This window comes from Notolabrus celidotus, chromosome 3 (assembly GCF_009762535.1).
Source record: "Notolabrus celidotus isolate fNotCel1 chromosome 3, fNotCel1.pri, whole genome shotgun sequence".
In the NCBI taxonomy this organism is placed as follows: domain Eukaryota; kingdom Metazoa; phylum Chordata; class Actinopteri; order Labriformes; family Labridae; genus Notolabrus; species Notolabrus celidotus.
The window spans coordinates 24897437-24925390 of NC_048274.1; the positions used below are offsets into that span (position 1 = coordinate 24897437).

Sequence of the window (27954 nt, forward strand, 5' to 3'; positions counted from 1 at the left end):
TCAAATAAGACATTGATTTGTACAGTCAAGAGCCCCAAACTGATATCCCAGACATTTTAAATTTTACATTTCTCTTATCAATTTCATAATTCTTGCAAAGGATCAGTCTCCAAATAAAATTGGACAAGGACACACAAGGCAAGTTTTAAGAGAGCTTCACTCTGTCTGCAACCAAGCAGGGTTATTCAAAGTTTCTGCCACCTTGACCAAGGAGAACTTCTTTAACAGCGACTTCACATTTAGCTTCTAACTTCCGTAGATTTGGCTCGGTTGGTGCAACAAGGAGGCGGAGAGATTACGCTCAGGCTGGCGTGCGGCCAGCTCCACTGTTTGAAGATGCCTTTTGATCATGGCTACATGTGTTTTTTTCTTCACAACATTAATTAGCGCAGCCAGCCCACAAGACTCATCTCTGTCATCAGAAGCCTCTTTAGTTAAAGCTCTCCATTAGCGGGCACACATGTTCACACACAAACACGCTCAAACAGATTTGTTTAATGAATGAGAGTAGCTTTATAGCAGCCCTCTGTGAGCAGTAAACAGACATTTATAACACTATAAAAAACTGGCAGGATGTTAGGACATGGCAGAGAGCCAGAAACATGTTGTAAGAAGCCTTTCACTCTCAACCAACCTTACCTCACAAGAGTTCATCTTACATTATCAAACATATTATTTGTGTTCATCCCACTTTCAGAATGTGACTATAATCATAGACTGTTTAAATAATGAACGTAGTATCCCTGACGTCAGCCATCTGTTTCTGAAGCGCTGTTTTGAGGCCAGTCCTCGGCCGGAGCCATATTGGAAATGCTGAAATCAACCGAACTGCTGTCGAGCTAGTGGCTGTTTTCAAACCAGCCTGCTACATAGTACCTACTTATGTAGTAGGCAGTAGGTAATGCCTACTACATACTGCGTTTGATTTTAGTCTGTAGTATAACTGTTCTGTTCCATCTGTTATGCAGCATGCTGGGGCAAACGTCACTGAATTTCCAGTTTCTGAATGCGGAAGTAAACAATGGCCACCTTAAAACTGAGTTCCCCCGTCAATAAAAGAAGAGGAAAGAAAAAGCAGAACGAGCGCTGTGCTTTGTGCGAAACAGTACGCAAGGCAGACTGGTCAGATGCCTACTGTGAAAATTTCCTGAAGCAGTACGACATCCGGGGAGTTTTGGCATACTGTAGATTTTGCTCTTGTTCAAATACTATTTACTAGATACTGAATTTTGGCCAAATCAGTAAGTACTGCTAGTATAGTAGGTGGTTTTGAAAACAGCCAGTGAGGTAAAGAGGCAGGATTTGAGCCTCCTAGCCAACAGCTACAGTGTTCACTTCCCGCCTGTCCATCAAGTCAGCTGTGCCTCTCTTAATCTTAATATCTTTGAAATTGCTGCGTTATGAAAAAAATCAGTGTGTGTGCCGATCAAGAAATGAGCTTTCCAGACTACACTTGTCTTTTGTACCAGGCTGTAAACATGTTTATTTCTGCTGTAAAGATTGGCTTTTTTGAATTGGTGTGTTTGTGGTTTCTGGTACTTCCAGAGCAAGCCTCAAGCGGACACTCGATGAAAAAACTGTAGTTTTTAACACTTCCGTATTGGCTTCAATTCTGGCAGCCGAAGGAAGGTTACTGCTTGACTATAATACGTAAACTTTTACCTTATCCTTCATCTTTCCATCCAGCATATCAATGAGGACACTTGAGAGGTTCACACTTTGTCTAATCCAGTTTATTCTTTCTCAGTAAAAGAAAAATAGTTGGGAAGGGGAAGCAAAAAGTAAAGCAATGGAAACAAAAATATAGAATTTTCCACGTTCATCTTCCCATGTTATAAACACATTACAACCAAAAAAAAATCAACTCTACACTAGAAGTGTAAGTGAAAAGCAAAAAAAGGGTTAAATAAGGTTTTTCTTTAAGATACAGAATATTCATTCATTAAGCATGATCCGTTCATTCCCTTCCACAGTCCACCCAAAAAATGTTTGGAAAGTAATTATTTGCTTATTTTTACTTTCAGCACTCGGCTCTGCTCTTCAACTGCCTCCCTCTGCCAGAGAAGGAAGGAGGAGGAGGGGGTGAAACAAGGAAAAAATAGAGCAATCAATAAAGGGAAAGATGAGAGAGGAAGGGGAGGAGAATGCACGTGAGCTCATCATGCTGGCTGGAAATTAAAAGAGAGGGCACTGGAGGAAGCAGGAGCAATAAAGAACTGGTAAAAGGAGTGAAAAACAATATGACATCTTTTATCAAAGATGAAGCCCAACATTACCCTAAAAATGTTCAGAACTAAGACATAATGAGAAACCTGAACCAGAACGACCATCCATCTCAGCTTCAGTCCAAACTCAAATAGTACAATGTTTGATTTTGCCTGTGCTCAATGAACGTCTGAGCACATTAAACAACATAAAGGTATGAAAGAGTGTTTTTGCAAGTGTGTACAATGTCAACATTTCAGATCATAAATCAGATCCCACTTAGTTTATACCCCAGTCTGGTGAATCTGTTCCCATCCAGCACAGATGATCCACATGCTGCCATAGAGAGACAAAGACAAGTCTTTATGTGGAGGAGCTGTGGAGAACGGGGAGATAAAGACCGAGACAAAAAAAAGAGAGAAAGACAGAGAAAATCTGCCACAATTCACATCCCAACAGATCTGTGTGCAATCCATGAACTCCCAGCTCAATTTAACTAGCATAATGCTTCTGGGCCAGACTTGCACCAAAAGTCCTTACTCTGGAGTTAAGGTGACACTCCAGTTTCAGCGTCCGACATGTCGTCTTCAACAAAGCAGAAACACTTTCAGAGTAATCGTAAAAACAGAAACAGAGAGAGGATTCCTGTGGAGGAAAATATTGAAGGATTTGAGTGGGAGAGAGGAGGGGGTAAAGATTGAGCTTTGATATCCTGATAACCTGAGGTGGATCATGAACAGGTGTTTCTAAAAGTATTGGACAACTGAGGGGTAAGACACTGACTTAAACTGAGGCCAACTAGCTTGGTTTGCTTCTCAAAGTCCATGCTGGGCGCAGAATACAAAGCAGCTCTGTCTGATTTTGAGGTAAAGAGCACAGTCTATAAAGAGCGCCAAAGCAGAAGTGTACAAAAAGGGTAACCACCCCTTCCTCCTCCTCCTCATTGTTGTCATCTTCGTCATTCTTTGTGTTTTCGTTTTCGTTTTTTGTAATTTTTTGAGGTAAAGAGTTAAGTCTTAAACTGGCTTCCGGAACAAACATCTTTCAAAAGTGTTGTATTTCTTCTCATCGTCCTTTTTATTCTTACACTTCTCACACTTGTGTAGTCAGAAGGTTGCAAAAAAGTGAAGAAATCGTATTATTTCTTTTGCTCTTTACTGTCCTTTCATTCCTGGTTTGAATTTTCCAAAAGGCATCTTAGCAGCAGGGATCTGATCGAGCCAACAGAGGCAGAAAACCAGGAGAAGGGTAATGGGTTACAGAAATGGTTTATGTAGGGCTTGTATCCAAAAAACCTGCAAAGTTCTTGAAAAACAAAAACAAGAGGGGAGGAAAAAATATCAAATCCCTGTAAGTGCTAAGACACCGACTGAAAATTTGAGATTCTGTTGAGGGAACTGCTGCTCAGGAGCACTCCTCTCCGATGCGCTGGCACGACCGGCCCACCTTGCGGTCGAGCTTGACCATCTTCAGGACAGCCTCCTGGCGGCCGCGGCCCAGGTGGTCGAACAGACAGTCGTGTTGCTCTGGGAGCCGATGGAGCATACAGAAGACATAACCTGGAGGGTGGAGGGAGAGACTGAGTAAGTTTAGTAAAAGTACCTCAACAACCTTGTTCAGAAAAAAACAGGATGGAGGATGCTAAAGAATGTAAACAAATAGAGTATTGAGTTACATGGAGGATAGTTTGAATACCCAAGATCCCTCTCTAGGTTAATAACATAAACAGACAATTATTTTGAAATGGCGTATACCATAATGATATTTATTGCTTTGCAGCCCTGCCTTTGTAAAATGTCTTGTTAGCAGTGAAGATTCAGTTCAAACAGGCAGCTCCCTCTTTTGACTCCATTCAACCAAAGCAGACAACCCTCATCCCTCTCATTGACTCTCTGTCTCTGCTGTAGCACTCTCAACAAAAGGCCCTGCCACTGTAGGAGGCTCGATAAGCTCAGAGAAGCTCGTTAGCTCTCATCTTCTTAAATTCCTTCATTAATACACATAATAACACTTCTGGCTTTCAATGAGTGGTGATTAAAAGCCCAGTTTGACAGCTGGTTGCTATGCAATTAAAACCTCTGTGATTACAGTGCTCATGAATGGAGTAGAAGGGAGGAAGTTGTGTAACGTTTAAATCGGTTAAAAGAGATGGGCTGGGGAGACATTGGTCAGAAAACAAGAGAAAGGGGGGCAACAGCATAGATCCTAAATCCTTCAAATTAGCTACAACTATAAAACCACACACAAGAGAGAATGTCTTGATAAACCGTAGAGGTAAAGGGTATTAACTACAATAGCATCAACTGCACATACCAAGTGTTGGCTAAAATGCTGGGTTAAAGCTCCTGTAAGGAACTTTCAAAAATGTGTTTTGACATCCCTTATAGACAAAACGTCCTGTACATGTGTAAGTTATGTCTGACAAAAAATATCATCCCTCTTAATTTGAAGTAATATGTAATGCCTCCATTGACTCTTCAGCATGGGCTAATTTGAAAAGACCTCTTCTGTGTTGTGCTGTTTATCACCTTTAACTGGCACATACCAAGTGGTTAAAACATTAAAAGTTGTTTTTCCACCTTAAGAACTTCACCCCGGAACGAGGGACTATACCCCTGAACCAGAGGAACCAGGGACTAAATTTAGTTTAGACCACACACTGTGATTCACTGGACTAGTTAAAAATCAATAGATATATTGTCAAAAAAATGAAGCTGTGATTCACTTGATTTAAAAGCCTTGTAAGAGTAGAATTCTCAGCCCACTGCAAATGCGTGTTACAGGTTTAAAAGTGACCCTGTAAACTGGAGACCTTTAGCTGAACATGTCAGTGTTTGTCAAATTTACAACAGCAGTTGAAACACAGAAGGAGTCCTCGGGAATGCATTTTAGTTTAGTTTTTTAATATAATGTCAAATTAACTTAATCAGATATTTAATGATCATCTAAAGACGTCTGGGACGGATGCATCTGGCTGAAAGTCCCCAGTTAACAGGGTCTCCGTTTAAACCAAAACACTGGTCGATCTCTGCCTCGGCTTTTAAATTGTTTTAAGTCAAGCGCGATTTAAAACGATTTTAAAATTGAAACGCGCCTATCTCTTCTCAAGTGTTGATTCAGTGAATGCATCTGCAATGCAAAATAGCAAGATCTAAAACAGTGTGAGATGAGTCTCTTCCATGCTAACAGGCTAACTGTTGTGTTGCTCATAATGATACCGGCATGTGCGTCTGCTTCTATGTTGTCATCTTTGTTGAATTGCATCCGTCTTTATCTTATTGCCCTCTACTGGTCTGGTGGTGTAGTGCATCTACTTTTTCTTTCTCCATACGTCACTGGCCTGATTTGTATAATCTTCCCGAAGTCCCGTGGTCAAAATGCAGACAACAATGGGAGCACAGTCACCTTTTAGTTCCGGGAAAAGTAGTTCACTCTTGGTCGAAATGCACCTAAAGATAATACTACATCAATCCATCTTTCCATTATCTATTTCCCATATAGGGTCACAGAAGGGGTTGGAGCCTATCCCAGCTGTCTTTGGACGAGAGGCAGGATACCTCCTGTTGCCAGTCTATCGCAGGCTGATATATAGTAACGAGAGATATAGAGATTCAAACCAGGAGCCTACTTGTTGTGAGGCCACAGCACCAGCAACTGCACCGCTGTGTAGCCCAGATAACTGAGGTATTAAGATGAATTTGAGTTACAAAATTTGTCAAAAATGTAACCACATCCAATGAAACTGGGAAAGTTATTGAGACTAATTTCAAAAAATGATATTCCCCCTTGAGACCCAAATACAGATTTACCAAGCTCACTAGGTGTGCTTTGAAAATGAACTCTGAAAGGAGCTGAGTCAAAACATTAATGCACTAGATGGAAATTTGCAGGAAAAATTCCTAAAGGTGATATAATAAAATACATGTACAGTAACTTTCAAGCTGCCTTCCCTATTTCCTAAATTAAATAAGTGTAATTATACTTGAGAAAAGGAAATCAGAAAAATGCATAATCACTCATCCTGCTGTAAATAAAAAAACAGATCATTTTCATTACTAAAGGTGTTATCAATATGCCAACAGTGGAAAGAAATGCAAAGCCAAACTCGAATTATTGAATATTTTACATAGTCAAGCATTACATCTCGTCCCATCTTACATCTCTGATGTCTAAACTAATGTTAGTTTGACCTAAATCCTGGCCTCAAGTAAAACATGTTACAATCTCAACATATTCCTGTAAAAATGTTAACGCAATAAGCCCTTTCTTTAGTTTTACCTCATTAGCCTTAGCATTTCACACCCACTGGTTACCTAAACTAATATGGCATAAAAATAACTACATACATTTTAACATGATTTCTTTTTTGCAATTAAGGTAATTATATATGTGTTTGCAAGGTAAATGTAAAGAACCTCCACATCAGAGCAGAACTTGTGTGATATAATTGGCTCTTCCAGCCATACAGCCTTAACCGTGTCATACCTACAACTTGTCAGATAAATTTTACAATCTTTGAGCAACAGAAATGCGACAACATTAGATCTGATACTCGCCGGAGCTATCTTTTCTCCTCCGTTTACAATGTGAAAATCGTCATGCTTTCAAGTCATTATCAGACCTTCTTGGCTGACACTGCGAGACATTCTGCAGAGCCATTAGGAAAGAAAAGTGCAATTACTACAATAGTCAGAAATCACTATAATTGCCACCATTTGCCCCTCAGTCTGGAAAAAAAGCATGTTTTCATAGTGAGCATTGGACTATAAAGGATGGATGGCCCCTGCTTTGAGCAGCGCCTGGTGGAAAAAAGGCAAGTCAATTTCCAATTTGGAAATTATTGCGTGGGTTTAAGCAGATGGTCTTTAAGCAGTGAAGAGCTGTGACTTTTTAAGTACTTTAATTTGTATGCAAACAAGTTGATTAGCAAGCCAAGTATTGGTTTAAACTGCATTAGTGTTTGTGGTAATTGGCTTATGTTTTATATGCAATGTGAAACATTCAGGCTTTCTGAAATGGTCCCCCAAGGCAAGCAAAAGCACTCTGGTCATCGACGTTTCCGTCGACACACAAATACATGCACAGGAAGTAAGTGCATTTCCCTGCTCTAGATTTGGAACTCATAAACTAAAACCAAGTTAATAGACATGTATTTATGCATCATGAGGCCAATATTAATCACTACGAAGGTCATTTATTTCCCCATGCATATCCCTGAGGTTGTTCATTTCCACTGCCAGTGTGTGGGTATAAATGAATATCTCCATTGGGTTAAATGTATGTGTTCCTAAGTATGTTAATGTGTACAGAGTCTGTAATCATACCACAGCGACAGGAACCCAGCTCTTGCTGAACCAGCTCCAGTTTGGTTTGGCAGCGATGGCAGCGTTTGCGGCTCCGCTGTTTCGAGCCACCGCGAGACGAGGATGATGATGATGACGACGCAGACAATGACGACGACGATGAAGACTCCTCACCCTCTGGCATCTCGCCCACTCTTGCTCTCTTTTTGGGTGAAACATCGCTCTCTGACTCTGAGGCTGGAGACAAACAAAAAGTACATGCACACAAATACAAAGGTGAAAAAGGCCACTAGTTGCAAATTATGTGCTCCATATGCAGCAATACAATGTGTTTTTCTAAAACAGTTAACTTTTTTCAATTTTCATAAAATTAAGAGTTCTTAGATTTTCTGTGAATGCCCTGAGCGACTTCAAATCTGGAGCTGGACATTTGTATCTATTACTATTGGGCTTGAATACACACATTCATCTCATATGTTAAAAATATACTGTGCCATAAGAGATCATTAAGATATCAATAACAGCATAATCCAATTACAGAAATCATCTTAGGATATTAGATGTTTCAGATCTCTAATATCGGAAACTATGATGCAGGTTGTCATGATGTCAGAAGAATAGCTGTTTTCGTGTCAGTAGAAAGGGCTCAATGATTAAACCAAAATGTTCCATCACTTAATAGGAGGATCAGAAAATCATGTTTCTGTTGTGAACGGACACAAAAGCATCAGAGGGTTAATCAATCTGTTTGTACTCCAGACTACGACCCCAGTTCTAAAAAAGTTTGGACACTGAGTAAATTGTTAGTAAAAGCAGAATTTGATGGTTCACAAATTGTTGAACTATTTGCTGACAGTCTGTCACAGAGAGGCGACCCTTTCCCAAACTTTACTTTTTGTGAAAGACTCATTCTTTCTGGAACACCTTTTTTAAATCCAGTCATGGTACTGACTTGTTGCAAGTTAACCTCATTAGTAGACAGATGCTCTTGCAGGTGTTTTTTAGCTTTACACACCTTTTCAGCATTAACTTTAGGGGTGGATAGATATTGGTTTACAGGGCAGATAGCAATTATTAGTAGTTCATGAGATCGATAACCTGTATTTGGATATGCATCCACAGTAAAAATTAAATAATTGGGTGTATTTGGAATATTACAAACTCTAACACTCTACTTTATTTAAATGCCTTAAGCAAATTGTTTTTATCAAAGCTGCAACTTCAAACACCATATTCTTAATTAATTCCATTCTTGAATTTCCCCATTGTGGGACGAGTAAAGGACTATCTCTTATCTCTTATATACAGGAGTAAACCAGTTACATCCATAGACTGTATAAATAATGGATGTAGTATCCTTGACATCATCCATCTGTTTCTGAAGCGCTGTTTTGAAGCCAACATTGGCGGGAGCCATATTGGGAATGCTGAACTCAACCTAAGTGCTGTCCAGCTAGTGTGAGGTAAAGAGGCAGGCTTTGAGCATCCTCGCCAACAGCTACAGTGTTCCCACCTGTCAATCAAGTCAGCTGTGTCTCTCATTATGGAAAACTTGTAATCTTAATATCTTTGAAATTGCTGTGTTATGAAAAAATTCACCACCGTACAGTGTGAGCCAATCGATGAGAGAAATGAGCTATCAAGACTACACTCGTCCTTTGTACCAGGCTGTAAACATGTTTATTTCTGCTGTAAAGATTGGCTTTTTTGAATTGGTGTGTATGTGGTTTCCGGTACTTTCTGGGCCAGCCTCAAGTGGACACTCAAGAAACTGCAGTTTTTAACAATTCCACATTGGCTTCAATTCTCACGGCCGGAGGTTGCCGCTTGGTTGCATCGTAAATTCCTGTGTAGGCTAGCCAATCAGATTGTGTTGAGAGCGAGACATTAGGTGAGCCAGAGTGGTGAGTGAAAACAGGCCTAGATGAAAAGACACCGGCAGCAGAGCCAAAGACGCGCACCTTTTAATCAATGAATTGTATCCTCCATCAGCAAAATAAAAAGATACAGATAATGGGCCACATGCCAATTATCAGCCCCGATAACAGGCCAAGGCCGATAATCGGTCGGCCCTTACTTCAGTAGTTGATGACCCAACTTTTTTGGAATGTGTTGTATCACATTTTAAATGAGCACATGTTTTTCATAAAACAAGAACATTTTTCAGTTTAAACATTAAGGAAGTAGTCTTTGCACTAATCTCTATTACATATACATTTAGCGTTTCAATCTCTATTACATATAGGGTTTAAATGATTTGCAAACCATGAACATTTTACACAGCATCCTAACATTTTGGAATTGGGGTTGTGCATAATAATCTAAAAGAATTCACCTCTACAGTCTGCAACTGCAGCTACCACAAGAATTGTAAGAGAAAAATTAGTCTTCCAAATAAACAACTTTGGTTTAATATACAGTGACACCAAGTGATGTCTGAATCTGATGACGGCCCACTAGAACAAAAACACCTCCTTAATAGAATACAGGCTTTCGAGATCAGTGGCTCTCCTGCATTAGAATAAATCCAACCCAGCACCTGCCACGGGAGGAGCATGTAGCAAGTTTCAGTGGTCGCCTGGAATTTTAACTCAGCTTTTCTCATCAATCCTGCAGACTTTTTCCAGGCCTGGCCGAATGCTGATCAGCGCTCAATAAATCTCTGAGAACTAGGCCAGGCTGAGCAGCCAGATCCCCTCAGCCTGCCGCATCGATCCCTATATATGTGAAAGTATACGTGTCTCTACATGGGGAGGTGCATGTTGTGGAAAAATGCTGCATCCTTGCCTGCCTTTTGTTATCCTGGTAAATCTCGAGGGGGCAGTATACACCGGCTGGTGCCCCCAAATCAAATGTGAGTTGACAGCAAAGAAAATACAACTGAAGCAAAGACAAATCCACTATAATTTAAGAGAGCTAATATACAAAGACCTGTGAAGCTAAAGTATATCATGGCTCTAAACTATATTTCATGTAATTCATGGGGACTAATAAATGAAACTCTAACTCAGACTGTGCACACTGCTTAAATGAGGTTGCCCTCTGCATGTGTGTGCTCACATGATCCAGCTGCATTAGACATGAGATCAACATGTTCACACACCATCTCTGAGCCTGACCTACTCTGCAGCAGGCTTTAGTTGACACACGTGAGTGCAGCAGATAGTGTCACCAGGCTAAAATCATATAAAAGGCAGAAACAAGAGAGAACTTGTCATCTGCCTTGTAGACTCAATTTAATCAACTGTGCTAATAATACTCTATGATGATACATTACGTTCTTGTTAGGTTTTGACAATGCTAAAAACTTGTTCCGATGCTTCATGTAATGCTAATTTTTGTGTTGCCTTAATGTGTAGAGTTTTGTAGAAAATGATGGCATACATTCACTCAAGTAACCACCTGATTGGCTTTGCTTCTGCCCCCTGTAACAGAAACACTGTATTGTGCTCCAAGTATCCTTCCCTCTGCTGCTTTCACTGGATGTACAATTAACCCGGCCACTTTGGATCAATCTAAAGTCGTTAATGCTACTGGGTCCTACACTCCGATGCCTTAAGTGGACACGACAAGAGCACAGTGCAATACACAATAATGGACAGTGTAAATGGTAAAGCTGAGGCCCACCTGATTCAAAGGAGCGTTTTGTGGGAGTGGAGAGTGAACTGAAGACTGTGTCTGTGCTGGATACTTCTGAAAGAGAGGTATAGAGAGAACAAAGAGGAGAGAATGGAGATGAGATTGAAGAAAAGAGAGCACGTGAGGATATTATTTTCTTGTAAGACTTATTCTTTGTTTGTTTCTTTACAAAATAAATGTTCCACAGGTTTATTCATGTAGAACGGAACACAAAATACTTCTGCAAGAAACTATCTCAAACTATAGAACGTAATATAAAACTGTTTCAATAGTCTGTTAACTTAAACAGCAACTTTAATACATATGCACAGACTGCAGCTGATTGGCAGGTGGGTTCATGTTAGGTTACCCAAAAAGGAACAGTGTATATAATACTGACAGTCTGAGACCAGAAGTTATTCATGAGTTTTCTGCTGGTTGCTCAGATACTGTTTAGCCCTCTTCCACACAGTATCAGAATGAAAAAAAAAGACTGCGACTTGTGTGCAGCAGCTTTCCTATCCTGTAAGCTTTTTTCTTGTCTTCACAGAGACGAAGTTCAATGTCTATGAAGGATAAAGTGAAGTGTGTATGTGTGCAGACTGCAGAAGGCCCAGAGACGGCTGACTGTGGCGGGTAAGGAAAAGTTCCGTCCACCTGAACCTGACTCTGTTTTTAAAGTCGGTTAAAGTTGGCTACATTAAGCTGTTACACTTTTTAAATATTCATTTATATGCTGCCACTTCTAAAAGCTAACTTGAACATCATGCCTTCGCTTTTCCTTTAATATTGGTGACCTCAAACCCCTGCTTACAAAATAATTTTAACCATTGGGTATTAAGGTAAAATGTATATATTTAGGTTCACCTGTGTCTTAGAATCAAGCCTTACACCACTAACAGGCCACAGACCAAAATGAACCCAGTGTGTTTGGAAACACATTTAAGTCGCAAGAATTTTTTTTTTTCTGTTATGTTTTCTATTATTTCCTTGATTCATCGTTTAGTCTCTGGAATATACAAAAAATTAAAATATGGAAAAGCTTTTGGTCAAGAAAAAATCCCTTTACTGCAAGTATTACTGATTTCTCTTTCAGAGACAGAGGACGAGGTTGGTGTGTGTACATGTCCACACATGCATGTGCTTGCTGCTGTATTGCTCTGTCCTGGATCAGCCTCCACAAATAACCTTGTCACTACACAGCCATGACCGATGCCCTGGCAGTTGTAGGTGTCCTCTTAAAAACCTTCACTTCTGAATGGATACCCTTTGCTATTATTCTTTCTATCTGTGCCATGAGGACAAATATAGCCAGGACAGGGACACGGCAGCTGCTTCAGTTGGCAGAAACTAGTGAAAGTATTCTACAGAAAACATGTCCAGGGCAAAATAACACAACACTGGGTGGAAGTTTTGACAGTAAGTGTCTTAAAACAGAGTTTGAAATTTGCAGAGATACCAAAGAAGCCGTGGCCCTAAGAGGAAATTAATACCATTCTTACCGATCCACTGCTGCCTTACCGTCCTGAGCAGGTAGAGACGTCACTCCCTCCTCTCCTGGCGAAGGCTCTTCTGATGTATTGGGCATCGATATTAAGGACTGGCTGATGCTGCTGCTTGTGTCGTTGCAGAAGATGTCTGTTTGGCTGCTGCTGCTGGAGCTCGCAGAGGCTTTTGGAGCACAATCATCATCCGGCTGTTTCTTCTGAATGTCTGTTTAAAAAAAAAAGAAAATGGTGAAACATATGTGCATCTTTGTGTACATGATTGAAAACAGATTAGCAGTATGAGATACTTGAACAGAAGGCCAAACAAGTTTGACAAAGATGGAGATTCATTTAGTTTAGGTGCATGGACATAGTTCCTTTGAATTTTTAAGGTTAATTAATTCTATTTTCTATTCATATGAAAGCAGTGAGTCTGTAAAAAAGACTACCTATAGAGTGTGTGATAAAAAGCAAAACATTCTAATCAGACTTGAAGAAAAGTCATGTGCTCAAAGGTTTATCAAGAATATTGAACAAGAGAAAAAAATCAATTCTATTGTAAAAGTAAAAACAGAAACGGTAACTGCTTCATTGTTGTCAAAGGAATAACTAGAAAGAATTTAAAATCAATCTCAGTAAGATAAAGGCAAGGTTAAACAAGTTATTATTGAGGAAATTGATAAATACTGTCTGAAAAGCCCTGTCCTTAAAAGAAGTTCATGACTCTCTGTAGAGTAAACACTGCACATGTACCCCCAAGATTCTTCCTTCGACTTGTTTGTTCACTTTTTGTCACTTGAAGGCCGTTTTAGAACATGCGGCTACAACCGAGGAGAAAGTCTTTCACCATCCCAAACCCTCAGAGCTCCATGTTAGACAGAAGATCAGTCGACCAAACAAACACACCGAACATCATAAACTCACCTGAAAAACATTTTGAGCAGAGATTCATGGTTTTGCTGGACCTGAGGAAAAAGAGCAGAGAGGGAAAAGCAAATATGTTAATAAAACAGTCCAAGTTCCAGCCTGAAGAGTGATTCCTCAACTTGGAGTCTTGGTAGGGTAAAATAAAGTCTTTAAATATTTATTGAATCCAAAGCTGCCATGATATGAGGTGTCAAGGTCTAATGAGCACACTTGCAGTAGGGAAACTAGCTCAACTTGGTTTTGACTTTAGTTGCCATTTCTTTCTGTACATCTTTCAACCATATATTAATATAAAATATTAATTTGCTGATGGAAAATAGTATAAAATCTTAATGCAATTATGAATGTTAAGACATAACTTTATATAGTATAATATAAAGTATTATATAAGACATTATTAAGTATATAATAAGATAAGGTTTTCAATGTGAATCTTTGATCAAATGAGTCTCATTGTTCTAGTACACAGGCACACATTCACACTGTAACTAAAACTTTAAAGACACAGAGACTTAATATAGACTTCAAGTTGTGGAGGAAAGTGCATCAGCTGTTACGGGGTAAAGACCTACTGTCCATATGTAAGCATTGTGTTTTACAAGCGGCAACCTCTGCTGTTGAAAAATGAAGCTTATGCCCAAGCCGACGCAAAAAACTACAGTTCCTCGGGTGTCCACCAGAGACTGGCTCTAAAAGCCCAGTAATGCCTACAGACTGTGTTAAAATGTTTATTTTTTACAGCAATGGCAAATATCTGTATAACATAGCACAAAAAAAAATAAAGCAAAGATTTTGTCTGAATAGCTCATTCTTCATTCATTTACTCTCATTTGGGGAATTAATTCATTTGTATCGACTAATTACATATTATAAATAAATCATTTTTATTATTATTATTTTAACCATTATTATTTGAATCATTGCTTTAACATATTTATTTTATTAATTACTTATTTATGTATTTATTTATTGTATTCACCTGATCTTGTTAACACTACATTATTTTTAACTTTTCTTTCCACTCTTACTTATTTTATTAATTTTAATGTATTGATTTTATGTTATGTTTAACTATTTTATTTATAATCATGCCTTTTCTTATTTTACCATTGCTGTTGTTTTCTGTCTCTCTGCTATTCTGTGAAGCACTTTGGGCTGCATGTTTTTATGTATGAAAGGTGCTATATAAATAAAGTTGAGTTGAGTTATATATAGATAAATTGCATTGAATTATAAAAATGCAATATTAGTGTAATCGGTGAAAATATGTATTATCATAATTATTGCATTTTATTCATTTTTTTTACTCTGCTTTGGCAATAACCAAACTGTTCATGCCAAAAAAGCAATCTGATCTCAACTGAACTGAATTAATAAAAAAATTATTGAGACTGGAGTAACGCATTGATTTGCACAATTGGGGGCATGGCCAAGTTGACAAACAAGTAGCCGTGCTGTAGCTGTTCAATAGGAGGCTCAAGGCCTGCCTCAGCTCCACCTCGTTGTCTGTGTCTAGGTTCACAAAAGGTTTGGTTGAGTCAGCATTTTCCATACGGCCGCCATTGTTGGGCTTCAAAACGTCTCTTCGGAAACCATAGGAGGACGTCACTGCGACTACATAAATGTTTTATACAATCTATGGTTAAATTATTATTCTTTTAAATCTCCTCCTGCTTTGTTTCAAACATCTCTCCCACTGTGGGTCTGCCATGGATCGAAGACCTACCCGGTGGCAGTATTTAAAGGCATTCAAAATGACATCATACAAACAGTCAATCTTGTTCATGATGGTCTTGTTTGCATTTGTAGGTCATATAGAGGCATCAGCCCATTTCATAACCAGCCTAAAACCTCAGAGGAGCTTTAAAGCTACAGTGAGAAACTATGGACTTGTGTAGATTTTGGTTCCCCCTGTGGACAAAGCAGTTCATTTTTATCTGATTGCTGATCTTGTCCAGTATGAAGTGTTTTCTGGTGAAAAATGTCATTCTGCTTTCTTTAAAGTCAGACGTATCACTCAGTGTAAAGCTATGCTGTAGATAATGTAGAAAAGGTTTCACCTCATCTGACTCCTACCTTGCGGCAGTGGTTACAGACATTTTAAATAACTGTAAAGATGTTATTGAGCTCATCCCCTGATGGTGTTGTTTGCTTTTGTAGGTTAAATAGAGTTGTCAGTATCCATTTTAGCCTGTTTGTTGATTAGCTAAAAACTCCTCACAGGAGCTTTAATTCTGTACAATGTGGTGGTATTGTAGTCAAAGTGTTGCTATGTTGAATTAGCCCAGATATATGAAGGCCTCTGTCCACTTTATTGGCACTATACAGCTGCCACATGAGCAGGAGGAAAATGGAGTAAATTACAGACCTCATTAGCTTGCCCTCTCTACCAGCTACAGAAGCTGCTATCAGTTCAATCATTCATGTATTTCAATGAAAAAAAATCCCACTGTTACCTCCACATACTTTCCCCAGCCTAATCATGGATGAAGATCTTTGATGTAAGAGAGCCGTTTACGGGGATGATCACTGAGGCCTTGCTGATTTCAGTGGCACAACTCTTTTATAACAGATGGCTCTCACTTCCCTCCGAGAGGGCTCCTCTCGTTTCCTCTCCTGCCTTCGTCCTTACTGTCTGTGCATCGAGCGTGACGGTCGCTGCTATCAGTCACATTCTATTTATTTTGGGTGCCTCATTGCACACCTTTGTCCTCATTTCTAAATGTAGGGTCAGTCTCGGTCAACCTGAGGAGTGTCTGTCAGTCTGCTGCTGTGTGCTGCAGGGTATAAAAAGAGAAGGAAGGTAAGAATAGAAAAGGGAGCTCATCATGAGACATAGCCAGGGAGGAAGCCGATACTGAGTAAACAATCACTCATATCCTGTTGTCAGTCTGATAAATCAGAAGTAATCTAACCACTGATTAATTAAGGAACTAAAAGGGTGGGAAAAAAACATGTAGGACAGAAAGTGAATGCTAGTTCGAATGGGTGATGTCTGAGCAGAGTGCACACAATCAGTCTATTTCATAGACGGCCCGCTGCTGCTGCTAATGAGAACATCTGATTACGACAGACAGGAAGAAGGGCTCTGTTGCCGTGGTGATACATTTTGAGGGACATGATCAGTTAAATTAAAGATGACTTCCTCAATAAAGTCAAAAGTCTTTCAACAGAGAAGATTCACAGAGGCATCCACATGTGGAGGAGTTAGATCTCACAGAAAGGTATATTGGTGGTAATAGAACAGCAACAGAGAGAAGCTCTGACAGTGTGTTCTGCTTTAAAGAGTGCAAGGAGAGATTATAGTTCTCCATTAGCACCCTTGAACAGGTCAGGCAGTTCTGGGCCCTTCAAGAGTAACTAAGGAATAAGAGCAGTTATGGATAGTACAGCTTGTCATCACGGATAAAAGCTTGAGACTCAAACCTGAATCTGAAGTAGTCAAAAGTTGTTTGAAACTATCTCTTTGCGATGTTATTGATGTCAGCATTTGTTATTTCTTGCCATCTGTTGCCCTTCTTTTCATGAAGCATTTGTTTGCCGAATGACTGCCAAGGTTTACCGAGCGTGATTTGTTTTGCCGGCGCCTTAGTTGGTCTCTCATGGTCAACAGCCAACACCCTGTTCTTCATATTCTGTGCAGTGGTTCATTTGCAGATGGCGAAACAAACTATTTTACGTACTGTCTTTAAAGGAAACCAATTTCCGATAAAGTCTGCAGATTGGTGTCTTTTGAGCACCAATCTGTCTTTTCAGGGCTAAAACTGCCTCCAAGGATTATCCATGTTTAGTCATTTAATCTAACAATGCCAATTCCAAGGCTGGTGATGTTTGTGCTTTGCCTCCTTGCACAGTTTGTTCACTCATTTTTAACATCAGCCATGCAGGCAGCTATGCTAGCTTAGCTTGTTAACACTGCATGTGTTCTGAATGTGCATGCCCTGTAGTCTGTCCTACTCGGCTTGATTGTTTGGTCGGGTACCAGCTCTTAGTTATGCTCCTATAGGCTTAAGGCCAAATTCCACCAGATCTGTCTCTGGTCTGTCTCCGATCCATCATGGCACCGGATCTGATAGGTTTCTATTCTAGTCAATCTGTTAACTTCCATTAGATCCGCTCCGTTGTGTTCCGGCTGCGTCTCTGATCCTGCAGGTTGGAACGCAATGGATCAGATACGCAAGACTTCTATTTTTGCCGGATGCCGGAGCACGATGCATCAATCTGCACAGAGCAGATGGAGCGGGACAGGTAGTCAGGCACCAAAACAAAATGAAAACATCCGGTTCATTTTCAGAATAAAGCACTCTGTGTTATCATTAGATCATTTTTGACTGAACTATGACAACAAAATGTCATTTTGAGTGGAGGCAGGCCTGGAGTCATCAAGTCAGAGGTTTTCAGAGGACCATAAAGACAACATGGATGAGGAGAGGAGGAGGAGAATCCTTGATTCAGTGATTGCCGTGGGAAAACCTTGGTCAAATGACTCTAGCCGTCCGGCAGTCCTGCTCCGAGCTGGACCCTAGCGGATCAGAGACGGACCGGACACAGATCTGGTGGAAGTCCCGTGTTAGACTGCTGGTGGAACTGACACACTGGGAGTCTATCTCTCCCCTCTCTCTGCCCATCAATTACTCACTAACTAACCACATACCTTCTGGAGTCCCTCAGCCTACTATGGACGTGCCAGACGCCAGCTACTACAACTACTATTATCAATCTCAAACAATCTTTATCTGTATAAACGCCAAATCACAACAAACGTTATCTCGAGATGCTTTTACAAACATAGCAGGTCAAGATCACTCTATGTCAAATTATTAACATAGAGACCCAACTCAAGGACACCGGATAAGACTCAGTCTTATCTCATCTTAATCCACCATGAGCAGAGCACTTTTTAGCACTTAGCAAGTTACAGTGGCGAGGAAAAACTTCCTTTTAACAGGCAGAAACCTTGAGCAGAACCAGACTCAAGTTAGACAGCCATCTGCCTCGACCGAGTTTGGGTTGGAGAGAGGGATAGAGGAGAATAAGAGAGAGACATCTCTCTCTGCATCTCCCTCTATCATCCCTCTTTCCAACCCCAAATCAATTGAGGCAGATGGCTGTCTAACTTGAGTCTGGTTCTGCTCGAGGTTTCTGCCTGTTATAAGGAAGTTTTTCCTTGCCGCTGTAACTTGCTATTTCAAAAAAACTAAAATATCCCCATAAAACAAAGATAAGTGAAATATTAACATTTCAGTTGTATTGACATTTTGGAAAACTTTATTTACTGTAGAAAACTTTAGAGAACTATTTATTTGTTTAAGTTTTCATTTCACTTTATAAGACATGCTGCTGAGCCTGGGAGCTCCCTGCACTTTGTGTTAGAATTTTAAAACTAAGATGTCTAAGATAAAAAAAAAACTTTAACATGTTGCAAATCTGAAAAGCTGTTTAATAAACATTATGCTCAGAGGCATTTAAACAAAGTTAAGTGTTGGAGTTTGTATTATTCAAAATTTTGACGCCAATATTTTACCTTTTACTACAAATGAATATTGGCTCCAAATATCAGTTATCAGCCTCCTTGACTACTAATAATCGGTATCTGTATCGGCCCTGAAAAAAACATATTGGTCTATCTCTAGTTACAACAAGATAAAATTAAGCTTGTGTAAAAACAGAAACCTTGACTGGTAGTATTTGAAACTTAAGGTACTTTTTGATAACTAAAGCTGGAGGTTTATCTTCATGAAGTCTGGTCCTCCTCCACCCTGTCTTGTTACAGATATTTTAAAAAGGCACTACGTGTGAAGCTCTTCAAAATAAGAGAAGTTTACATTTAGTTTTACCAACTTTCCGGTGAGATCAACTTTTACAGGGGCAGGGAAATCTTTCTGATACCAGACTTGGAGAGAAAAAAAAAAAAGGAGCATGACTTTTTCTCGGCTCGCTTGTCAAAGACCACTTTGAGACAATCAAGACTTCTGCTCTCAGGGAGAAATCACAAAAGGAAGTACAAGCATCAATCTCTTTCTAAATGTCAGATACAATTATGGTTCATGAGCCATGGAGCACCAATCACAATCCTGCACAGTGCACCTGACTATGTCTCTTCAGAGCAAAGTTTGAGGCAGAAAGATGAATGTTGAAGTTGAAGTTGAACAGTGCGGAAGAGACACATGACAAGTGAGTGTCCTGAACCTGAAGGAAGTATGTTTAAGTGTCGTCGTACATCATGCTGACAAGTCTACAGCTTACAAAACAACCTACTACCAGGACTTGTCTTCTAGCCTGAACCCAGTGACATAATTTAATAGTCCTGCTGTCCTGTGGGTGATTCAAGGTCCCACACACAATTCACAACAAAGCCTGTAAGCAGGAGAATCTAATTCAGGGGCTGGACTTCGAACCAAATCAATCATGTCCAAGCAAGAAGGTCTTCAACAGTGACCACCCTAAAACAACTGAGAAGTTTAGTTTATTCTTGTCTGAAAGTTAGAGGTCAGGATCAACTTGCTTTGGTAGGTCCTGAGGTCCTTGCTTTTGGTCCTGAGTGAAGTTGAAGATTATTTTATAGATTCTTATTTCTCTCAGATTAATTACTTGCATAATTTGATTTTACAACAAAGATGTATAAAATGGTTTTCTGTGTATCAGTTTGGTAGAGTATTGATCGAGAAGTGCACTCCCTTTTAAGTTTACCAAGAGTTACAGGCAGAGTGATAGTTTCCCACAGTGCAGTGAATGCACCAAGGTTATTCAGTGTTCAGTTGTACTACGGTCGCAGTGGTCAGCAAACGTGTTTGAACAGCAGAAGTTGTCTCCGTGTTCTTCCTTTACCCACATCCTGAAGGTGTATTTAAGTAAGTGTATAAGGACTGTGTGTCAGTGTCAGACTAACGACTCTGCTCCAAACGTCTTTAAGCCTGCCTACCTTCAACCCTGTGACGTGATTGGCTGTTCAATTCTGTCTTCTTCTTCTGTTGAATGTTGGGTGGCAACTACAGTTTAATGTGCATTAGCGCCCCCCTCCATTTCCAGTTGTTAGGGGGTGTAATTACAGGTTTATTTCTATCTAATTACTGAACATTTGTTATATTTATATTGAGAATTATATGACAATAATTATCATTATCGAATTATCATCCAGCCCTAACTGTTGTGTTATTTGCGATATCCTTTCTGTAATATGAACTGGGATGCTAATTTCCTGTCACTTTAGTGTCTTTTGGTGAGTCAGACACTGATCAAGACCTTTTCTGACCACCATGTAGCAATATGTCAACAGGTAGCCCATCGTACTGCATTACTTGTTCACTTATTATACTCTAAAGCCAACCCCTTGACCATTTTGGGAATACAGGCTGAAGGCACTCTCACATTTTGTTTACAATTCAGAACCACACAATCGGAGCACTTTTCATATATTGTCCTTTAAGGTTGTCTAATTTGTCAGTACTTCCATACTTTTCAATACCAAATGCATTAAAAAAAAAAACAATATCCATTTATTTTTATGTTCAATGCTTTGGGAAAGCAACAAAGCTTCTGAAAGCTGCCACACACAAAGGACAGACAGCGGCGGTCATTAAACTGAAGAGGAAGTGAAGATAGAGCATGTTATGGATAAATAAAGCGATGAAACTGAGGAATAAGACATTGATTCCTTACTGTGTCACAGCAGCTATGCTCCGATGAACCTATGAAGAAATCCACAACTCTGTGCAAATGTGCAGAGGTGATGATTTACCATTCGTCTGCAGCGCTTGTTTGCACTTCATCCTGCGTGCTGTGTGTGTGTCTGTTCCATTCTGCTCACCGTCATGCAGCTCTCACAAAGCCTCTACACAACGAAAAATGCTCTGATTCACAGGTCCTTTCAGCATCTCAGAACCATAGACATGTTGTGCCTGGTGCAGACAGAGAGACAGCAAGGTCACCTGGTCCCTATATGTCCCTTTATGTTTTTATCAGTCCAGACCAGTGGCTTGTTGACAGGTAGTTTCACACTGCATAATAACTGATGCTATAAAATGACCAAAATAAGAAGCTTTGGGCAAATGTTGGTCTGCTTTTTCAGAAGCAGCATTGTTTGCAGTGTGGTGCTACAAAAGAAAGTCTCTAACTTTTGGTGCCCAGGTGTTTATCTAACTTATTTTTGCAGAGGTATCAAAACAGGTGTCAATATTGTTTGATTTTTCGTATCAAAGATCAAAATTCTGGTATCATGACAATCCTACTGTCCATGGCATTGCATGATAGTCAGTCATTAGACAGTTCAGTAAAGGGTAAACAGACTGTCGTCATGTGGAGCTTCTCTAGTCTTGAGAGTGCTCAGTCACATTCATCCATTTAAACACACATTAATACACTGATGGAAGAAGAGGTTGCTATACTAAGTGGCCCTCAATATTAACTATTCACACTCGCACTTCTTCCCACAGAGAGCAGCTTAGGGTTCAGTGTCTCGCCCTGTGTCTTTAACATGTGGACGGCAGCATCTGGGATCAAACCATCAACCCTCCAATTGAGAGACAACCGACTCAACCACTGAGTCCTTAGAATAAATGACAGCCCTGATATCGTTGATTTAACATTTAAAAATATACCATGATGTCGGATGATCATTTATGATAGCTCAATCGGCACACACTGTATGAGGGGCGAATTTTTTCATAACCCAGCAATTTCAAAGATATTCCATTCCCAGAGCTTTCCATTATCAAAGGCACAGCTGACTTGACTTACAGGCAGGAACACTGTAGCTGTTGGCTAGGAGGCTCAAATCCCGCCTCTTTACCTCACACTAGCTTGACAGAAGTTAGATTGACTTCAGCATATCCAATATGGCTCCCACCGTCGATTGGCTTCAAAACAGTGCTTCAGAAATGGATGGGTGACGTCACGGATACTACATCCATTATATATGCAGTCTATGGTTGCCACCCTTTAAAAAACACCCAGCTCTCTAGCCTGGTAGGATACCACATTGCTTATGCTCCTTTACAACTTAGCGAAAGAAAAAAGCTTTTCAGGTCCAACAATAAAACCATGTAAAGCCATGAGTTTATTACAAACTTCAACAGTATGCCCTTTCTAAAGTGTGACCTTAGTACATCATTTGGCATATCTAATCATTAAGTTAGTCTACCAAATGTAAACATTAGTATATAATCGTTTAAAATAACCAAATGAGATGTGCATTCTGGGTCATGTTACTTACTGTGTGTCAATTTTTTTAAGATCACACTCATTTTCATGAATTTATAACAGTATCTATGACGAATCCTCTTCCACTGTTGTAAGTGTGCATCTACCTTGTTTCTATAGCAACCTGATCCATAATAACATTATCTCAGCAATTAAAATCTTTTTAATGTGTTTCCATAAGCACATGGCAGTTTTAGTTTCAAGTGTGATCTTATTTGGCTATGTGTTAAGGATAGAATGTAAATCTGTTTGTCTTTGCATTAAAACTAATGGAAAAGCTAGAATCAAGGTCATTATGTGTCCACGCCATAGACTATATAAAACATGGACGTGGTATCCGTGACGCCACCCTTCTGTTTCTGAAGCGCTGTTTTGGGGCCAATCGTCGGAGGGAGCCATGTTGCTGCTGTCGAGAGATTGTGGCGTAAAGAGACGTTTGAGCCTCCAGCCAACAGCTACAGTGTTCCCACCTGTCTATCAGTCTCAATATCTTTGATATTGCTGTGTTAAGAAAATAATTAACCCCTGTACAGTGTGTGTCGATCGAGAAATGAGCTATCCAGACTGAACTCGTCTTTTTCACCAGGCTGTAAACATATTTATTTCTGCTGTAAAGATCGGCTTCTTTGAATTGGTGTGGATGTGGTTTCCGGTACTACCAGAGCCAGTCTCAAGGGGATCCCCGATGAACTGCAGTTTTTAACACTTCCGCATCGGACTCATACTTTTAGACCGGAGGTTGCCCTTTGGTGTCCACACACTTCTGCAATAAAGCTGTCCCTGGTTCTGACTGGCAAAACTACAAGTTTATCTTAATTTAAGGCTCTGTGAGGCCAATGCATTTTCTATTTATATATTCTTTGTTGGCAATTGAGTGATGTGTAAATGGACTAACGTTCTCAGCACTGCCATAGCCAGACTCTAGACAGACCACCAGAGTGCCCTCTTCCTCATCTCTGGGGACTTCAAACATTTATTTTCTACATAGCTTATTCTGTCTTCTGGATACTTTTATTATCATTAGTGTATTTATATCTTATTAATTACTTCTTCAATTAATATTATTTGATATTCTTAATTATTGTGTATGGGAGCAACTTTAATGACTGAATTTCCCCCCGGGATAAATAAAGTATCTCTGATTCTGATTAGTTGTAGAAACACCTGGCTTGGACTTAAAACACGTTAGACCATGTCAGCAGACACCGTAACAGCTCGTGTTATCTAGGGTTCATTTATAACTTTGTTGAGGTAGGCAGAGTCAAAATGTGTCCGAATATATTTGACAAGATAAAACATAGCCTACCCTTGATGATAAAGTGTGTTTCGGAGAACATATACAAGTATTCTGTGTGAAGAATGTGTCACTATTTGAAGCATTTCCTGTTTCACACCTATTTGAATTGATAGTTTATGGTCCACCACCGCTCTGCCTGTGTTGTAGTGAAAACTGCTCCGTATTCTTGCTAAATACTTTAAAACTAAGCAGTTAATTAAAGTTGTCACCCCTGTCACAATACCCAAAGTGCTTACCTGCTCTCTACCTCTCCATGAGCTGGTGACCGAGGCCAGCTGGTGTTAGCTCGCAGCTCATGCTACAAAACAATGGGGAGGGGGTGATAACAAGAAAAGCAGCTCATCCCTGTTTGAGCTGCTAATGCTAGAAGCTAGCGACTCGGTGAGCTGTTTGAAGAGAAAGAAAGCAATAGAAAGCAGTGTTTTTCAGCCTTACCCCCAGAAGCCACACGGGCAGCGCGGGGGTACCACGTTCACGTTACTCGGGGGCTTGCTGCCCTCGCTCCCCGTGTCCCCCATGTCGGTCTTCCGTGTGAGGCTCTCCGCGTAGCAGGTGAATCCGGGGCTGGACTGAGGGCCTCGTATTTGCGTGAAGATCCCCCCCTGGTTTTGAAAAAGTACAGAGTGGATAACCCGGCCTGGTTGTCCGTGACTGTTTCACACTATCAGGAGCGTTTTGCCGACACGAGCGGCCCCTGACTCCGTGGATTTAAAACAGTTTAAATCGACGTTGAAAGCCGTCAAAGCCCAGCGACGGACGGAGCTCCACCGGGGAATCCTGGGCCGATCAGCTGGAGAGTACGGAGCAAACCACTTCCGCAGAGGGGTGTGAGTAACGGGGCAACAGAAAAGATACATCGGTGTTTTTGTTTAAAACGGGAAACCACCAAAACAATACGTTTAATAATGTTAATGTTTTAAGTCCTGAAGTGCGATTTAAATTCAGTATAAGGGGTTGTCGTAAATGTTTGATTTTTGAACGTCAACATGGTATGTTCCGTACCCAAGTGTCTTCCTACAACTAGAAAGTCCACAACACAGTGGTACAGTATTTCAACTACTACTAGTAGGCATTTCTTATGCTAAAACAAGAAAAAGCCTAAAAGAATTGGGTTTGTATTTCTTATACTCTACATTTAAACACACAATTGAAATTCGATCCTTATGTCAGCAATAATGATCTATGTCAGTCTTGCATTTTGTTGATGCATAATGCTTAACCCTATGTTGCGGATCAAATTGACCATTTTTAAAGTTAAAAAATGTAAAAGAAAATGTTAAAAGGATTTTTTCACTATGAAACTTCCTCTGCTTGACTTAATTAGAGTAAACAACATATAACATAAAAATGGCTCATTTCACACATGTGCAACTATAGAATGTAAATAAAAGTGTGCAACCCCCTCTGCATGTTTATATTACATAGATACTGGTTTATTTTATTGTATTTATTTATTTTCATTTAAAAGGGCCGTGCATATTAATTAACACTTGTGTAAATATGCCAGAATTAGCCAAAAGGCTAGTTTACATCAGTTGTCCCTTGCCAGATGTGAAAAAGGCTCCCTAAAAAGAAAAAGAAAAGAAGAAAAAAAGAAAAGAAAAGAAAAGTACAAATAGCACATATGGTTGTTTGACCCTGCAGTAAAAGTGGAGTCTAAAAGGGGTCAGAAGTGTCAAATCCTAAATGTTTCTTTGCAACTGTATTCATAGAAAACGAGTGAGTTATCTTCATTGAACCATGATCTGTGTGAATTAAAGGACACCATTGCACTAAATATTGATTTAAATGGTTAGTAAGGAATTTAATAATGAGATTGAAAAAATCTTTATTGGGACTTTTCGGGGTTCTGACACTTTTGGATCATATCATTAAATATGCTCCGGGTCAAGTTGACTCAGGAACATTATTGCTGCCCCTGAGAAACAAACATAACAGGAGGGTTAAAAGGGCACATTTGAGCAACTTTCTGCCTTCAAAACAGAACTGGTCTAAAAATGTGCAATCCTATCTGCAAAATGTTCGTTCCATGATAGTAGACTGATAGAATTTGACTTGTATCATATGTGCAATAGGCTGAAAAATATCAATAGCCTATATAAAAAGTTAACATTGGAGGATTTTTAAATTTCACCATATAAGCACTTATAATCAATATTACATTTATGATGATTTCATTATATCAGTTGCATTGGTTTTGAGGCCCTGGTATTGTGCATGCAGGCTCATGGTCACAATTTATAGCTAACTGGGGCTGTTACACTTGTGCTTATTAAACTTCACAAAGTCAGAATTTGTGTTTTTAAATGAGTTTGTGTGCCTAAAATAATAATTGTTTCCTTTTGTGTTATAAGTGAGCGACCAAGCGCACATTTTAAAAAATCTCTGACTTCACGAGTTTGAAGTATTAAGTGGCATTGTCAGAAATTGCAAAGACCTTGAAAATTGATTTTGTGTATGGTCATTTTAGTAATTTGGATTGTTTCTTCTAAATTTTTTGAATATAAGAGGTACATGCGGATATTCCCATGGCCTTGATGTTTTTCATCTGTCATTACGACTTTGCATTTCCTGCATTAAGTTGGCCTTCCTGCTTGCTATGCTGCTGTTTCCTGACATGGGTGTTCTTACAACTAAACCACTTGAACGCTATCGGTATTATTTACAGTTCTTATGTCGCCACCACAAGGTATAGAGTTTAAATTCCTACTGTGAGTAGGGCCCATTGTTACTGATTGCACTTTGTGCTCTTGTGAAAAACAAAATAAACACGTAAATGGAGTGCTATTACAACTACTGACTCAAATCAAGATGACTGCTGTGTGAAAGATCCAAACCATTGTGTTGTTCAAATGCTATTTGAAAAAACTTTATGTGTATATAAACCAAGGGAATTATTGAATGCTGTATTCACCTTTAAATCAACACTACTCAAATCTTAAGATAACACACTTACAGTTTTTAATCTTTTGGCCTTGGTGTGTCTGCCAGCGGTCTTTCAGTCTAGTTCAGCCTCAAACTTATACACTGAAGAGTTAAATTACGTGACGACTATTGTATGAACAGCCTTGAATTTAACTATTCATCTATTCAGCCAGTGTTCAGTTCCTAGTGAAGAAGCACTCAAGGTAGTATTGACCCCCGACATATTTTTAAGCACTAACATAGCAGGTCAGAGTATCAATGTCCCAACACATAACATGGTAACAAATATTTCCAAGCAAGGATCAAAATCTTAGTAGCCCTAGCTGATATTAGTTGAAGCATGGTTACATGAAGTGATTCTACCATCTACATGTACCTTTACTTTCTCTGCTCTGACAAGTCAAAATATCTTTTGTTTGTTCCTGTTGTTGCAGGTTGACGCTGCTTGCTGAAGAGTAAGAGCTGGGGGAAATATACTTTTATTTAAAAGAATAGGAAAATTATGCTTTTTTAAAGTCAACTAAGGATTATGATGTGCTTCAAAACACACTCCAGTGACATTTCTTATGCTGATGTTTGCTCAGTTATTAAACTCTGGTGATGATGTGAAGTTTTCTCATGTATCCTCGCATGGTGATCCTCCTCTGTTTGCGATCCTCTGAGCAGAAGTTTGGGATGCTCTGTGACATAACAGAACCAAAGGTACTTCTGGTGTGGCAGAGGACAGAGGTAAATTAAGAGCTTTGGGATGCAGAGTGACAGCTGTCCCTCAGAGTGATAGATACACATCATAAACAGTTGCTAAGTGTTTTAAAGACACCCCAGCAGCAACGAACTCTGCGACTGCTCAGCACCCTGACGTGTGCCACACCCCGACGTGCGAGCAGTTATGAGGGCCGGTTCAATGCTGCTTGCAGCTTTAATTATACTTTGATTTCCACACCTTAGAATCAGTGGGACTCTGCAAGACCACTTGTGAAAATGTGAATTTTAT

The 27954-nt window shown here is 39.7% G+C and overlaps 1 protein-coding gene across 4 annotated transcripts; it reads right to left on the reverse strand.

Moving 5' to 3' along the window:
- Nucleotides 1–1717: 1717 nt before the first annotated feature.
- zfand3 (zinc finger, AN1-type domain 3) lies at nt 1718–24891 on the reverse strand. 4 transcript variants are annotated; one of them, XM_034679945.1, is made up of 6 exons: nt 24471–24890; nt 13538–13578; nt 12648–12839; nt 11136–11198; nt 7530–7745; nt 1718–3764 (listed from the first exon to the last, which is right to left on the reverse strand). In XM_034679945.1, exons 1-6 carry the CDS (start codon nt 24551–24553, stop codon nt 3610–3612), a joined length of 750 nt encoding a protein of 249 aa, XP_034535836.1. In that variant the 5' UTR covers nt 24554–24890; the 3' UTR covers nt 1718–3609. The 4 variants fall into 4 exon arrangements, with proteins under 4 accessions (XP_034535836.1, XP_034535835.1, XP_034535838.1 ...); XM_034679944.1 differs by having other exon boundaries at nt 11136–11201; nt 24471–24888; XM_034679947.1 differs by lacking the exon at nt 24471–24890 and adding an exon at nt 24272–24358 and having other exon boundaries at nt 11136–11201.
- Between the last annotated feature and the right edge of the window lie 3063 nt (nt 24892–27954).

Bases quoted from the DNA above. Each gene is read 5' to 3' on its own strand.
- zfand3 (XM_034679944.1), bottom strand. From the start codon at position 24,553: ATGGGGGACACGGGGAGCGAGGGCAGCAAGCCCCCGAGTAACGTGAAC. The intron at 13,579-24,470 runs GTAAGGCTGAAA...CTTTTTCCTCAG, and splicing joins TGCCCGTGTGGCTTCTGGGG to GTCCAGCAAAACCATGAATC. The intron at 3,765-7,529 runs GTATGATTACAG...TCCACCCTCCAG, and splicing joins GCTGGGTTCCTGTCGCTGTG to GTTATGTCTTCTGTATGCTC.